The sequence below is a fragment of the Schistocerca serialis genome, chromosome 11, assembly GCF_023864345.2.
Source record: "Schistocerca serialis cubense isolate TAMUIC-IGC-003099 chromosome 11, iqSchSeri2.2, whole genome shotgun sequence".
In the NCBI taxonomy this organism is placed as follows: Eukaryota; Metazoa; Arthropoda; class Insecta; order Orthoptera; family Acrididae; genus Schistocerca; species Schistocerca serialis.
Window position 1 is genome coordinate 138,508,471 of NC_064648.1, and position 16,127 is coordinate 138,524,597.

Genomic DNA, 16,127 nt, shown 5'->3' on the forward strand with positions numbered 1-16,127 from the left:
GGTCGGACCGCCCCTACCGCCTGCTCCCGCCCCGCCGCTGCTTCTGCGCATGCGCGGCCCTCCGCCGGATTCGCTGCCCGCATTCTGCGTCGCTCCCCCACCTGCGAGTTTCCCCTCGGCGACTGCGCCGGCCGTCTGCGCGGGCAGTCTGACGCCACCTGTTGCTGTTTGCACGTGAATAACAGTGTCGTAAGCGTTTCTGCCTTACAGACAAGACCGAATGTTTACACAGGCTTTCGTTACGTAGAGAGTAATGCAACATGTTACAGATATGGTGCTCTTTCCAGAAACAACTGTTTCTATGGCGTCATTTTTATCGATGAAATTCGGATCTCGGAAATTTCTTTGTTGCCTCGTGATCTGGCGTGCGCAGACGCGCACTTAAACGAAAACAAGTGCTGTAAACTCATCGCTGTGAAACTGGGCTTGAAACGCATTTGGTCGGTACACACCTGTCTGAAGCGTATTTCACAATGCTCTTCAACTTCTTCCACTGATACCCGCGCTGTTAGTGCTGCAGAGGAAAGGAAAGCTGAAGGCTGTTTCTCGTCGCTCTTGCTAAGCACAATAATATTCCCTACTTATTTTGTATTTATGGTTACGGTCCTATTCGGTAACACTGTAACGGTCTTGGCATAGCTGATTCCCCGTTCTACCCTAACAGATTCGAAAAGTTCGGGTCTATTTGTCACTTGCAAGTGTAAGATGCTGTCTTCACGACTCGTTTCTCAGATTAATGGCCCGGGGTAGTTTTTGAGTAAAGCACTTGGATCAGTTTCTCACGGTTCCCTGGCCCTACCGTCGCTCTCAGCCACCTATGTCGCCCACTGCAGAGGTGGCAGGTTAAAGGTTCCACCTAAACCTGTAACATGGCGAGAAAATGCACCCCAGATGTTCTCCGGGTTTCTTACTTTCCATTCAGAGCTCTTAATAGACGACTAGTTCAAAGATATTTCTAGCATCGCGACTGCAACAGGAAAAGGCCGGAACAGCTGTGGTACTCAAGCTGTCCTCCGCCTCACACCAGAATGTATCTGTGAAATTATCATTTCAGACTTTCCGAATCCCTGAATTATTTCAGAAAGGCGTTATCTTGTGAATTTTGGAGCAGTTTTAACATTTTATCTTCATTTGCACAATAGACACGACTTCAGATCTGGTGCAGTTATTGTTTACAAGTTTGAAGATAAGGATTCACAGTATTCAGGACCAATATTTTAATTTCAGTTATCTGTTTTGCAAACAAATGGTATGTATAAATTACACTGAAAACCACCTGCGCTCTCGCAGGCGAATTGGTCACTGTACGGGCTAGCCTGGATTTCGCATCGTGTAGCATGTGCTTCGCATACTTCCGTTCAAAATTTAATTTTTACACATTTCTGTCGCACTGGACTGAGATTTACGTATTTCGATAACAAAATAAATTTTAGCAATTTCTCAGATACCAACCACACACTTACAAGCACTAGTTTAAATAAATGCGAACACGTTTCAAAATATATGACGTCTGTTTGGACAGCAGATGTCTGCCGTGAGTGCTATTGTGTTTGACGATGCGAAGAGCACAGATGGAGTTCTGGGCTGTTCTCCGTCTACTGAAGCGTGCCATACCGTTCCAAAGTGCCGTAATAGCAGAGTGCAACAGGTGAATGGCGTTAGGCGCGATCCGAATTTTGGGGAGTCGCCGTTTTTTTAGGACGCTCTAGCGCGGTCACCACTCGCCGTCAGAAAATCACTGCTGATTGCCGCATGTTGTAGAAGAGTTTGTCCGATTTAATTTTGTGTTGAGTTTTCAACTTTGAGAAACACGTAGTCTTTGTGAAATAAATGAAAATCTGAGAAAAGTCGGAAAATTTTGAGGCTTTCGTTGTGAAGTCGACTTACTACAGGGCAGCAAGCACGAAATTTGGATATAGGAGCACAAAACATGTGATTATGGAATCGCTGAGGAAAGATCTGCCGCAGTTTCTTAGCAATTGGTATTTTTGGTCATTGCACGCAAGGTGGCTGTGGATAGTTACTGCTAGATATTTTACGGTAGGTGACTTATTGTTTCCAGCAATTTGTGATCATCAGTGTAATTGTACAGTAGTGGATTTCTTTTCCTGTGTATGCAGAGTGTATTACATTTATTTATGTTGAGGATCAACTGGCAGAGCCTGAAGTATTCATCAATGCCGTGGAGGTCACTCACCAAGTCAGTACTGTCTCCTGGCGCCGCTGCTTCCTCACAGAGAATGTTGAGGAGCTTCCGTGTGTAACGCCGCCACATGAGGGCCACAGAAGCTCTTGTTCAGAATGCAGTCTGCCGCTTTGGTCACACATGCACGCACGGGGATGCCAAGTCTAATTGTATCACAGCAGACAGGTCTGCTTCGAAAGCGTGTACAGAGACGCAAAAGTGTACTTTGGGAAACTGCCGAATAATTCCAGTGATGACTGCATGTCTCACGCGATTGAGTATAATTCCTTGAGAGATGGTAGTTTGTTCTGTAAGAGCAGCAAGGGAGGTGTTTAGGAGTCTAATGGTTTTCGGTGGTTGTTCAATTCTCTTTATTTGAAGGTGAGCTGGCAAGAAGGCTGCAGATGGTGTGAGCATGATGTGGTGTGAGCACTGCTACCAATGTGACATTACAGTTAAACATGAAAAGTACTTATGTGGTACACGCACAGAAGTGAATTCAGTGTGAAATCTGAAGATACATTCTAAGTGAACAGCTTATATGCCAGTAATATGAGAATGGTGCAGTTTGCAGTGATGTAATGTAGCAGCATAGACACTGCTAGCAAGTAGTTTGCAGTAATTCGGTAATGTAGTGGACTGGTGCAACGAACTAACATTAACGCACAACAACCGGTATTCTCGCATTTGTGTCTTGGAAGAGATTGGGTGTTTACGTTTCGAAATACAGGCGGTTGTGAAAGACGTCGGCTGTATTCTTGTAAGCTGTTTGAATATTGTATGTGGGACGAGAAACACAAGAGAGGGAGAGAGAAGTGGAGTTTATGAATGATGGAGTATTTGTCAATTGTTGCTGAGCTTTTGCAGAAATTGGTTGTGAAATGTTTTACAGAGTGAATTCTGAAAAGGAAGGTTTGTCACGTTGGTTTACAGATATCTCCTGTTGTTGCAGTAGTTGTGGTGTTACTGGAGTAATTGTGTGGACTGCTAAAGGTAGAAATGAATAGAGAAAGCGATCTTTTTTTTTCAATTTTTTATTTTAATATCATGTAGAATGAAGTGCAGGATGCCATTTCCTCTAGTGGCGCGTATTAACTCTGTGTTAGCATCCTGACGATCTCCTGATGGTTGTACCGCCTGGCGAAGTCCAGGGCGGTCCTCCCACTATCAGTCCTCACCCCCCTGTCGGCTCCGGCCTGCAGCAACGCGGCCGCCGCTTCTGCGTGGCCACAACATGCCGCCCAGTGCAGCGGCGTCTGCCCCCACTGATCCCTGGCGTTGGGGTCGGACGCCGCAGAGAGCAGCAGCCGCACCACAGCCGCGTCGCCTCTCCGTGCAGCCCAGTGCAGGGCGGTCCCCCCGCCCCCGCCCCTCGCCCCCACGTCCGCCCCAGCCGCGAGCAACGCCCGCACCTCCTCCACCGCCCCCTCCTTAGCCGCCTCTCTCAGCCTCCTGCCTCGCTCTTCATCAGAAAGGTTCCTGCACAAAACATCGACACACTTACTCTCTACTATCGAGACACACACACCAAATGAAAGAAACTGTCACAGCCGCAAAACTGCCAACAATTCGGAATACACTTCTTCCGAGCGACAAGTCACAAATCTAGAAATCTCGCTTCTGCGATACGGGTTAACCAGCGTATTACAGACAGATGCACAGCACTAGCCCATAATCAAAAACTTCAGCCATCTCCCATTAAAAATAGGTGCACTCCATCCCGTAACAAATACATTTGGCACATTCCCTCATAGTTCACTCCACAGATCCGCCTCCTTTCACCTCGGCATGCAGCTGCTACCCAATCCTTCATCTACATTCAAACACACCCCTAAAACTACTTTCTCTGGGTACCAATCCCTTCTCTCACTTAGGAAGAAAACACTAGAAACTACACTCATCTGCAAGTACTGAAATACAATTTCCTTACCAGACAGCTAAGTGATTCAGACAAGTAACATGGAAATTTCCTGACATACCGACAAAAGATATAAAAGTCACTGCTTCGTACACAATAAGTCAGTCGACATATTTTAAATACAACAAGGGCACCAGGTCGACTCTCCCTGACACACACACACACACACACACACACACACACACACACACACACACACAGACACACACACACACACACACACACACACACACACACACACACACACTACCCGCTGCATAATAACCGTCACATGTGCTCATATAATCATGCATGCAACAAGAGATACATCCACTGGAACATTCATTTCCATCTGCTTACAAACTTTGCAACCCACCATATGGTCTGTGGCAGGCGGCATCCTGCACAACTACTATACTCAGTCATGTTAACTTTGTGTAACTTTTTGCATTTTCTGAAAATTCTGGACACAAAATAAGTTACACACCACTACAGAAGGCGTAAAACTTTACATTTATACTTAAAAAGGTCTAAGTAAACTTAAAGTGTACACCAGCTACGCTGCTTCCGAGTGAAATTTCTCTTTCAGTAGTAGTACAAACACTTAAACCGTAACTTTAGACCAGTCTCAAAAAAGTACTGTATTTCCTGTATCTAATGCAATGCATAAATTAGATCATGCCAGAAAGAAATCAGGTGCCTGTAAGAAATACAAACAGAGTGTTGATTCATTATCGCATGTTCACTTACAAATATCAAAACACTGGTATAGATCTGGCATTGCTGAACTTTAACCAATGTCGCGGGAACCTCTCCCCACAGCTGATGCAAGTTAAAGGCTAATCCCAAGCGAGAGAGCCAGTAAGAAGCTCCAAAGACAAGTGAAATACCAACTAGAAACTACAGACGTAATAAAATTGCTGCATTCAGTACAAAATAATCAATGTAGGTGGAGCAGCAACCATATGAAACAATAGTAGTAACTGGTACATATAAAAAGTTCTCAACTGACTGCAGTCATCTGCTTTATCCGTTCCGCTCCCAAGTAGAGCGAGAGAGAAACGACTGCCTGTATGCCTCTGTACGAGCGACAATGCCTCTCACCCTATCTTCACACGCCTAGTGTCAAGTGTACATTGCCGGAACTAGAATTGTTCTGCAGTCAGCGTCAAAAAACAGTTCTCTAAATTTTCTCAACAGAGTTCCTCGAAAAGAACTTCGCCTCCCCTCCAGTGATTCCGATTCGAGTTCCTGAAGCTTCTGCACAATACCTCTGCGTCACTCTAAACTACCGGTAGCAAATCTAGCAGCTCAGCTCTCAGTCCTATAGCTGTCTTCCTTTAATTATACCTGTTGCCGATACCAAACACTCTAGCAGTACTCGAGAATAGGTCGCACCAGCGGCCTACATGCAGCCTCATCTACAGGCCAACCACACTTTCCTAAAATTGTCCCAACAAACTAAAGTCGACCTCCCGCCTTCCCTACCGCAGTCCTCTCAACCTCGTTCCATTTCGTATCACTTTGCGAACTTTCGCTCAGACATTTAAGCGACGCCTCTGTGTCTAGCGGAACACCTCTACTGCTGTACCTCAAGATTACATGTCTGTTTTTCCTACTCACCTGCATCAACTTACGTTTCTCTACATTTACAGATGGCTGCCACTCGTCACACCAACTAGAAATTTTGTCCAACTCGCCTTGTGTCCTTCTACACTCACTCACGACGACATCTTACTGTACACTAGGGAACAATCAGCAAACAGCTGCGGATACCTGTCCACCAGATCATATATGTATACATACGGTAACAGCGGTCCCACGACCCTTTTCTGGAGAACTCCTGCCTCTGGCGAACACTCGCCACTGAGGACAACATACTGGGTTCTGTCACTTAAGAGCTGAGGTCCACTCACATATATGGGAACCTATTCCACACGTTTCTATCTCCTTCAACGGTCAACAGTAATCCACCGTGTGAAATGCTCTGTGGACATGTACGAATATGTTATTCAGAGATGATTGACAAGCGCACCACATCACAGGAAAATCTGCACAATGCAAATAATTGCGATCTTTGGGGTAAAAATGGCTCAGCCACCTCTATTGCAATCACAGATTGTATTAAAGAGTCGGCACAGAAAGAACTGGGGGCTAATGTTGCCCGTCTCAAAAAGAAAGGATTGTAGTTTACACACAAGTCAGCCTTGCCGCTATTGGACGCATCAGAAAGGCGACCGAAAATAAACCACGCGGTTTGCCAGAACCGCCAAGAAAGTGCACTACGAAATTTGGAGTATAAATCCATCATTGCAAGCAGCTTCTCAAAATCGGTAATTTGATCAACCATAGGGACTTTTGTATGGCTAAAAACTAGTGCTGACATTACACAAATAAGTTGTTGGCGTAAAAACAAAAAAATTATTTTCCTTGGAAGAAAGCTGTTTAGCGTAAGACACTGCATGATATGCGATTTACTTGCAACAGACCTCTAAGTAAAGGAAACATCCCTCTAGAGAGAAGTGATGACTGACTGGCGATGCAAATACTTGATACAAGTCAGGAAATTAACAGAACTCTTTTCTATCGACGAAACTTGGGTGGTGAACCAACGACATTCCTCTTAGAAGACGGTGACAGGGTCGTGACATTGGCACCAAAATGGACAATATGATAGTGGAAGCAACAGCGGTGAATGTTGAAACCAATACTTGGTTTATTTATTAGTCTACATCAATGTCGTCTTCACTAAGATATTTCCCATTACATATTATACATTTATTCCAGTGGTTCTTCCAATGCTTAAAACGATTCTGGAACAATCCTTACAGTAGCGTTTAGTTCTCTCAGAGGTGCAGTTTGAATCTCATCTCTTATGTAAAAGACAGCTCTTTAAGGTTTGTCTTTATTTTTGGGAACAAATGTCACACATGGAGCGAACGTGGGGCCAAGGACATCACTACAGTATTGTTTCTAGCCAAACATGCACAAGCACGCAACGAACTGTGAGCAGGTGCGTTATCGCAGTGCAGAGACGGTGAACTGTTCCGCCACAAAGCCGGACACCTTTCCGTGTTGCTTCAAGCCATCGGGGTTCAGCTGGTGAGAAGATCTGCCTACTGGCCGTTTCATCTTGGGACAAGGAGTCGTGGTGCACTGTACTGTTAAAACCGAAGATTACCGTCAGACACATAACATTCACATTTCACTGGTCTCGGCCATATGTCACCGAGACGATTGAGTGTTAGTTTACGCATCGTTTGGTTTGACTCTCAGTTCGTCTTCTATTATGAACTTCTCGTCATCCTCATCTTCTTCTAAAGGTTTATACCAGTCGTAAACACCTATTTCACTCGTAGTATACTCACCAAAAGCAGTATATAATATTTCTAAAACCACGATGCATTTTAATCCGTTCTCATAGCAAATTTTAGTACAAATACTCATCTGACTCAAATGGATTTCTTTCTACGGGGAGCACTAAAAGATAGAGTCTGTCATGAACCCCAGGTATGTCAGATGATGCGCGCCAGACCACACAACGACGTATCATCCAATGTAGCTTGTCCAGTTCATCTCCCTCTCTCAAACAGCCATTCCAAATGTGCCTAGCAGTCGATGGTGTGCAATTTGACTATATTGTTAATTAAAATGTAAAAACACACTTCACTAAGGAGAGTATTTAGTCTGTGGATGACAAGGCATCAGTTATTTTGAATAAATGTTTAGCTTATTTAAAATCTATTCCGTCTACGTACAATTTCGAGTAGTTTCTAATTTCTAACTGACAGCAGGTCTTTTGCGCTGTAGAACCACCCGGGTGCTTCCAGGCAGAGACAGGCTGAGCTGACAGGAGGTCATGGGATAGCGATATCTACACATACAGATGGCAGCAGTATCGCGTACGCAAGGTATAAAAGGGCGGCGGGTTGGCGCCGCTGTCACCTCTACTGAGGTGGCTCCTGGGAAAGGCTTTCCGACGTCTTGATGGCCGCACGACAGGTTTTAACAGACGTCGATTGCGGAATGATAGAGCTTGCCTATGACTTGATATTTTTAAAATGTACAGTATCCGATGTATCGACATAAAATAAAATACCGTTATCTGCTCCCCATGTATCGAGGAAAGTATGGATATATCAGCGCAAAATCATCAACGTGCCTGCCTATAAAAATATGGGCTGCACGTTGTAAGTACACTCCCGGTTTTAGAGCTGTTCGTTGGAGTATTGATTTATTATTGGATACTCTGTACATCAACAAGCTATCCCCCTCAGACCAAGAACTGAAAGGAAAACGACGGATGTCCACGCCTCCCGACAACCACCGTGCAAGCTGCGGTAACTGCATGTAAGTGGCACACTGAAAGGTGTCTCGTGGGTCCATCGTTCGGTTTCGTCACGTATCGGATTTGTCCGCAACACTTCACGTCGACTTCCCTGCTTTTTCGTTTCAGCAAATGCCAGCGACCCTGCAGCTGTAGCGCCAGAACTGGGTCGTGAATCTGAAAGTTTGCCATTTCTGTTGGTAGCGCTGGGCGCCGATTACGCCAGCAGTTCCCTCAGTCCACTGCAGCGACCAGTTTTGTCGTTTACATTTTTGTTCATTTTCAACGTCTGTTTTTGAAGAATGTCGATGTGAAGAAAGAGCACACTAGTTCCGATAAAAATTGTGTAACGCAACTGGTGTCCTGTTTCTTCGCATTTGAAATCGTCTTATTCCATTCAAACCGCCCCTCCCCCCGGGGCAATGGGTGTCACATATACTTGCCTCACATAGTCAAAATTACACACTGGACCTGATGAAAGTTCAAAAAGCGACAACACTCCTTTACACAGTGAAAGTAAAATTGTGCCTCAGTACAAATTCACAAAAGGAACTTCAATATTTTCCGAAAACTGTGAAAAAAATCTAAATTAGAGAGACTGTCTTTAGTTGCCGTGGCGAGAAGACGTATTTCTAGTGATGCAGAATGTTGTCTGAATAATACACCACTGGCCATTAAAATTGCTAAACCACGAAGATGAAGTGCTACAGACGCGACATTTAACCGACAGGAAGAAGATGCTGTGACATGCAAATGATTAGCTTTTCAGTGCATTGACACAAGGTTGGCGCCGGTGGAGACACCTACAACGTGCTGACATGAGGAAAGTTTCCAACCGATTCCTCATACACAAACAGCAGTAGACTGGCGTTGCCTGGTGAAACGTTGTTGTGATGCCTCGTGTAAGGAGGAGTACCATCACGTTTTCAACTTTGATAAAGGTCGGATTGCAGCCTATCGCGATTGCGGTTTATCGTATCGCGACATTGCTGCTCGCGTTGGTCGAGATCCACTGACTGTTAGCAGAATATGAAATCGGTGGGTTCGGGAGGGTAATACGGAACGCCGTGCTGGATCCCAACGGTCTCGTATCACTAGCAGTCGAGGTGACAGCCATCTTATCCGCATGGCTGTAAGGGATCGTGCAGCCACGTCTCGATCCCTGCGTCAACAGATGGGGACGTTTGCAAGAGAACGACCATCTGCACGAACAGTTCGACGACGTTTCCAGCAGCACGGACTACCAGCTCGGAGACATGGCTGCTGTTACCCTTGACGCTGCATCACAAAATGGCTGTGAGCACTATGGGACTTAACTTCTGAGGTCATCAGTCACCTAGAACTTACAACTAAGTATACCTAACTAACCTAAGGACATCACACACATCCATGCCCGAGGCAGGATTCGAACCTGCGACCGTAGCAGTCGCTCGGCTCCAGACTGTAGGGCCTAGAACCGCACGGCCACCGCGGCCGGCGTGTTTGCATCCCAAACATTTCCCCGCTTCTTACCTTTCCAAGTCTTGCATGTCATCTTGGCGTTCTATTTTTTTCTGCTTTGTTTCACATTCTCTACGGAGCATACGGATTTTGATATCAGCATGTGCTGCATTATTAATACTATTATCCTGGACACTAAGTATACAATTCGACACTGTCGATGTTTTCAGTGTGCATGTAGCACATGTAGGTGTGTGTCATCTTATATGGAGCGTTTTTAAAATTTTTTTACTTGTAGGTATGTACTTCCTGTGCTAAATTACGCGTTATTACCCGCATGATTTGTATGCACGAAAATTGAAAAATATCTGTTTGTTGCCTGCCCCTGATATAATTTCAACACTAATTCTCTCTGTCTTCCATGACTGCGAGTGGAAATGGGTGTGCTTCTGTTGCCTGCCCGAGGTGCAGGAGGGTTTTAAATGTTCAGTGGATTCCAAAGTCGATCAAATCTGCAGCTGATTATCTTGGTCAATCAAAGCAGAAAGTACTTGAATCTCTATACAGGAGGGAATCAACATCTACATCTACGTGTTTACTCTGCAATTCACACTGAAGTGCCTGGCAGAGGGTTCGATGAACCTGTTTCATACCATTTCTCTACCATTCCACTCTCAAATGGCGCGTAGGAAAAAGGAACACATCAATCTTTCCATTGGAGCTCTGATTTCTCTTATTTTATTATGTTGATCATTTCGCCCTACATAGGTGGATGTCAACAAAATATTTTCCATCGGAAGAGAAAGCTGGCAACTGAAATTTCGTAAACAGATCTCGCCGCAAAGAGGACAGCCTTTGTTTCAGCGACTGCCACACCAACTCGCGAATCATATCAGTGACACTCTCACCCATATTGCGCGATAACGCGAAACGAACTGCCCTTCTTTGCACTTTTTAGCTGTCCTCCTCCAATCGTACCTGGTAAGGAGCCCACACCGTGCAGCAATATTCCAGCAGAGGACGTACAAGTGTAATGTAGGCTCTCTTTGGTAGGTTTGTCGCACCTTCCAAGTTTCTGCCAACAAAGCGCAGTCTTTGTTTCGCCTTCCCCACAATATTATCTGTGTGATCTTTCCAATTTAAGTTGCTCGTAATTGTAATTCCTAGGTATTTAGTCGAATTGACAGCCCTTAAATTTGTGCGATTTATCGTATACCCAAAATTTAGCGGATTCCTCTTAGTACCCATGTCGATGACCTCGCACTTTTCTTTGTTTGGTGCAAACTGACACTTCCCGCATCATACAGAAATTCTCTCTAGATCATTTTGTAATTGGAATTGATCGTCTGATGATTTTACTAGACGGTAAATTACAGCGTCATCTGCAAACAATCTAAGGGGGCAGCTCAGATTATCACCTAGATCATTTATGTAAATAAGGAACAGCAGAGGGGCTATGACACTACCTTGCGGAACGCCGTATATGACTTCTATTCTACTCGATGATTTGCCGTCTATCAGAATGAACTGTGACATCTCTGCGAGGAAATCAAGAATCCAGTCACACAACAGAGACGATACTTCATACGTATCAAATTTGATTAATACTGGATGTATACATGGACAAGGAAAAAAATTCCCGGATTTCCCGCTTAAAAATACACTTTCTCGCGCGTGAAAACACTTTTTCCGTCTTAAGTGACAGTATATTTCCCCTCGGAAGTGCAAAACTTATCAATCCTTTGAATGGTTATGGTTTTGGACATGGGCTTAGAATTTCCTGGCACTTTAGAAAACGAAACTCAGGGAAAAATACACGTTTTGGCAATATCTTTGATGTCAGCAACATGTACGTTGCGTATTTTCGTATTACGACAGCACACAATGGAATTCCACCAAACACCGCATGTTACTTTCCGAATCACAGAAATCGAGATTGCGATGCGCTTTTGTAAGCCAGCCACAGCTCATGTCACGTGATCTCGCCAGCTCATGACAGCGAGTACTCAGGGCATAGGGCGCGTGATGTAGTCAGCCAATAGCAACATCCCTGCTAAGCAGCGGTAACACACGAGTTAATGGCTTACATTAATATACATAGTGTTGCTACAAGAAAAGCAAAGCTTCCACATATAATATTGGTCACTAAGGTTAATAAGCTGCAAGAGAAGCTAGTCTTTCGATATAATGTTGATTTTTGCGCATGTTACACTTTACGATACATCACACAAATGTGGCAGGAAAATGTTTAATAACGACATAAATGTCTGATCTTCAGGGTTCGAAATTCTTCTAAATGGCTTGTCATTAAAGAGTTGATTTTTAAATGGAGTCAAACACTCTGTGATTTAAGAATTTCATGGTACATCCTCGCGCATAGTCCAACTTACGTTAAAAGATATTTACTTTGAAATTAACGCTTGTCAAACCAGCATTAGCAATATTTTTCCACGACCTGCTGGAAACAGGTTCGTTCCAGCAGCTGCCGGAGAGCGCCAGGTAAGAGCCGCCCCGCGCTTGCGCAGCTAACATGACGTAGGAAGCCCGTATGTACGTACGTGTAAAACATTGAAAGATCTTACATTACGTTGTAAAAGCAGTAAGACGTCCCAGGGTACTCCAAGATATCAGAATTTCGTGAACCATACTAAAATGTGCACATTTAAACTGCTACTTAAAGCGCACATTCGTATGTCCAGATTCACATGTAAATTTTCTGGGAGTACCAGTGCTGCATTATCTCATGTTTGGTTCATTATTATGGAATAATGCCATACGTGCTAGAAGATGAAAACTTGCACTTGAAATGCAGCGACCAGTTGAAACTAGCCAGTACTGTGGAATTAAAAATTTCGTTTCAAATACATTGGATGCCTCTGCGGAAAAGGTAAATAAAACCCAAATTTCTTTACCAAACAGACAAAAATAACTTCATTGTTCTGCAAGGCGATTGGTGCTTGATGTCAGAAACGTGGAAACAAAATAAAATCTGAAACTAATAATGTATATCAGCCTTCAGTAATTATGTGAATGTATTATAATTCACTTGATACCTCCCGGCCAAAGATATCCGTTTTGCTTTCATGTGACGCGAGAGTAAACGAAGGAGAAACAGGAAAACCACTGAACGTCAACACGGGCCACGTGGTGACTGCCCACTGTAGTTCAGACTTCTCTGCGCATCAGCCTCGCATCTACGATATTTGCGAACCGGTCAACACCAAAAAAATCGAATTTTCAAAAGTACCCTAGGGCATCTTGTAAAACACATCATTCCGAAAAATTTGAAAAAAAAAACATACGTGTTCGAGAAAATATAAGGCATGTTATATGGTCTGAAGTGTGCCGAACCGCAGTGCCACGCCTCTTCGTACAGCATTCTCCTATCGCACGTCACTGTATTTCACTCTGTGGAATTGAAACGGGTATATTTTGTAAGCGATGACATTAAACTATATTCAGGACTGTGGAAATAGAAATGTCCTGTGGTGCCTCTCCTGCTCCCAGTCAGCCAGTCTGACAGCCTGCCCCTCTATTTTTAAAAAAACGAGCCATTAATAGCGGATGGGAATATTTGTAATTGGGAGAACAAGAACTCTTCAGAAAATTTGGACTCTTTATTGCCTAATAGCTAATAACTTCCTGTTTTGTGTGACAAAAGTAAAATATAGGATGCATAAAACCAATATAGACAAGAGACAAGCAAGAAAGTACACATTTCAATACTTACCTCCTAGCATTTTTTCTCTCTAATCTTGCTACAGCTTTAAATGGCGTGCTTTTGCTTTCTGCACAAGAATCTATTACCTCACCAAAGTTCGCCAAACTTTTTGCTGCATGAAAAATCGAAATTTCGTTATCTAATACTGAAACAGCTGTTAATACAAATTATACCCAAGATTGGTGTTTTCTGGATCTGATCACGTCTATTTTGTCGCTGGATGCTAAATAAAACAAAACAGGCCTTTCTAATATTGTAGCAAATTTTGTAACACACACACACCAAGTTAGCGAGATTGTTTTGACACAAATGGTCATTTTTAAAACACGATAGAATATAATTCACTAAGTACCAATATCAAATGCCTATTAGGCCTACAACAAGCAAAAAGCTTTATGTTAGGAAATAGTTTCACATTTTATTCATGCGCACCAGTTTCTCAAGCATGAGATCGGAAACTAGTATTACGAAATTCTTATATAAATTTGGAATAGTCTCGTCCTTCCATAATTTGTGTGATGTCCCCGTTTATTCTGCTTCCTCGTTCTAACAATCTTATCATCACCAATTCTGTAGACATTCCTGCTACCGTCAAAATTTGTTCGCCGATTAACTTCAGTAACCCTGCCAGAAACACCGGTTTAGTTACCCCGCGATTGTTCTGCCATTAGGCGTTGTTACAAATTCGTACAAAACGTTTTCTGCGTTACTTCCGAATCAGAACTTAAGCGGCTGCTAGCCAGGGGCTGTACAACTGGACCTTACTAGTGTAGCAATCTGGCCATAAAGTTTCTGTCAAAATTTCATTTTCTTGGATACAACGAGAAGATAATACGTAATCTTACCCACTTGTTATTCCTGCAGTCGTTTATTTCCGTTCTGGTAGGCTGAATCTATGGATTTCGCTACGAATTATAAGAAAGCTGAACATTCGAAAACCCAATCAACCACATAATCAGACAGCGACTGGCATTTATCCGTTCGGCTTTACTCCGCTCAGCTCGTACGGCCCCATCCCCTTTTGTCTGCAGAAAGTTTATTTTCTAGATGCGATTAGGATTCTCCTGACAGAGACATCACGTACACTACGCACGCATTCAAAAATCAACTTACGATTCATTCAGAAATGAACTTAAAATGTTTTCAGAAACCAACAAGGATGCGTTTCAAAATCATATAAATGATCGATAGATCAACGTGCGCTGGATGCTAGGCGCTTTGTGAAACAAGTTTTTTTCCTTGAGAATATGAATTTGGCGCCCCCTTTTCCTGGTACCATCTAGCTGCTTGCTGCGACTGCTTGCACAGCGGAGAGCCACATTCCTGTAGCCAGAAGCGGGAGAATCTGCTTCTCAAACGCGACTCAGCTGCGCATGCGCATGAGCTCGCTCGTAACTGCTAACACGAATGTAATGTAAACAGTTGTGACTTCACGGTCATCGGAGGGAATTTGTTGTTACGAAGTATTGCACAGCCTTCCCAAAGCCTTTGACACGTTTTGCTGTTGGCAGACACTTGCATGAGGACTCTGTGTCGTCGTCGTATGTGGCGCATTTCTTTTGCATTTTAAGTTATTTTGGTTTTTTTTCTCTCGTTAAGTTTCATTGTTGCAGTATTATTCTGCAGTTGCGGGATACAGTAATATCATTTGTTCTAACGGTTCTTGCCAGTCAAAATTACAGAAATTTAACTGAAAACTAAAACAATGAAAAATTCCCATAATTCTAAAAAATTCCCGGTTTTTTCCTGGTTTTCTCCCGGATGAAAAAGTTCCCGGGTTTTTCCCAGATCTCACGGTTGTCCCGGGTCGTATACACCCTGTAGAAGATGAAAACGTGCCCTTGAAATGCAGCGAACAGTTGAAACTAGCCAATAGTGTGGAATTGAACACTTTGTTTCAAACAAACTGGCTGCCTCAGCGGAAAAGATCAATAAAAGCCGAATTACTTCAGCAAAGCGACAAAAGTAACTTCATTGTTCTGCAAGATAATTAATGCTTGTCTGTCAGAGAGGTGGAAATTGTATTAAAATCTGGAACTAATGACATATTTTAATCTTCCATAATTGTGTGAACGTATTTTAATTCACTTGATATCTCCCAGCCACAGAAACCACTCTCTTTCATTTGACATGACAGCAGTGAACGAAGAGGAAACAGCAAAGTCACTAAATGTGAACACAGATCACCCCCCCCCCCCCCCCGGTCCCTCGAGCGCTTGAGATAGGGCGTCAAAAAAAACTTTTCAAAAAATGTTCATTTTGTAGAGCACTTCTTCCTGAAGAGTCCTATGCATAAAACATATAACTTTGAACGAAGAAATTTAAGACGCGTTATTTGGTCTTAAGTGTGCTGAAGTGCAGTGCCACGCCTCTTCACACAGCGTTCTCTTACTGCACTGCACATCACTGCACTTCGCACTGTGGGACTCAAATGTGTATTTTGTAACGGATGCCATCGAAGTACATTCAGGACAGCGGAAATTAAAATGTCCTTTGATTTTAAAGGAAATAACGTCACAATTAATACTGGATGGAATTATTTGTAACCGGAAGAAGA

General features: G+C 43.5%; 1 protein-coding gene across 4 annotated transcripts in view; it reads right to left on the reverse strand.

Moving 5' to 3' along the window:
* Positions 1 to 3,259: 3,259 nt before the first annotated feature.
* The window catches only part of LOC126426719 (ankyrin repeat domain-containing protein 54-like), a 69,979-nt gene continuing 57,111 nt past the window's right edge, over positions 3,260 to 16,127 (reverse strand). For all 4 annotated transcript variants that reach the window (XM_050088638.1, XM_050088640.1, XM_050088637.1 and 1 more), the window contains exon 4: positions 3,260 to 3,664. In XM_050088638.1, the coding sequence (XP_049944595.1) occupies positions 3,277 to 3,664 (388 nt within the window). In that variant the 3' untranslated portion in view covers positions 3,260 to 3,276. The remainder of the gene's footprint in view (positions 3,665 to 16,127) is intronic.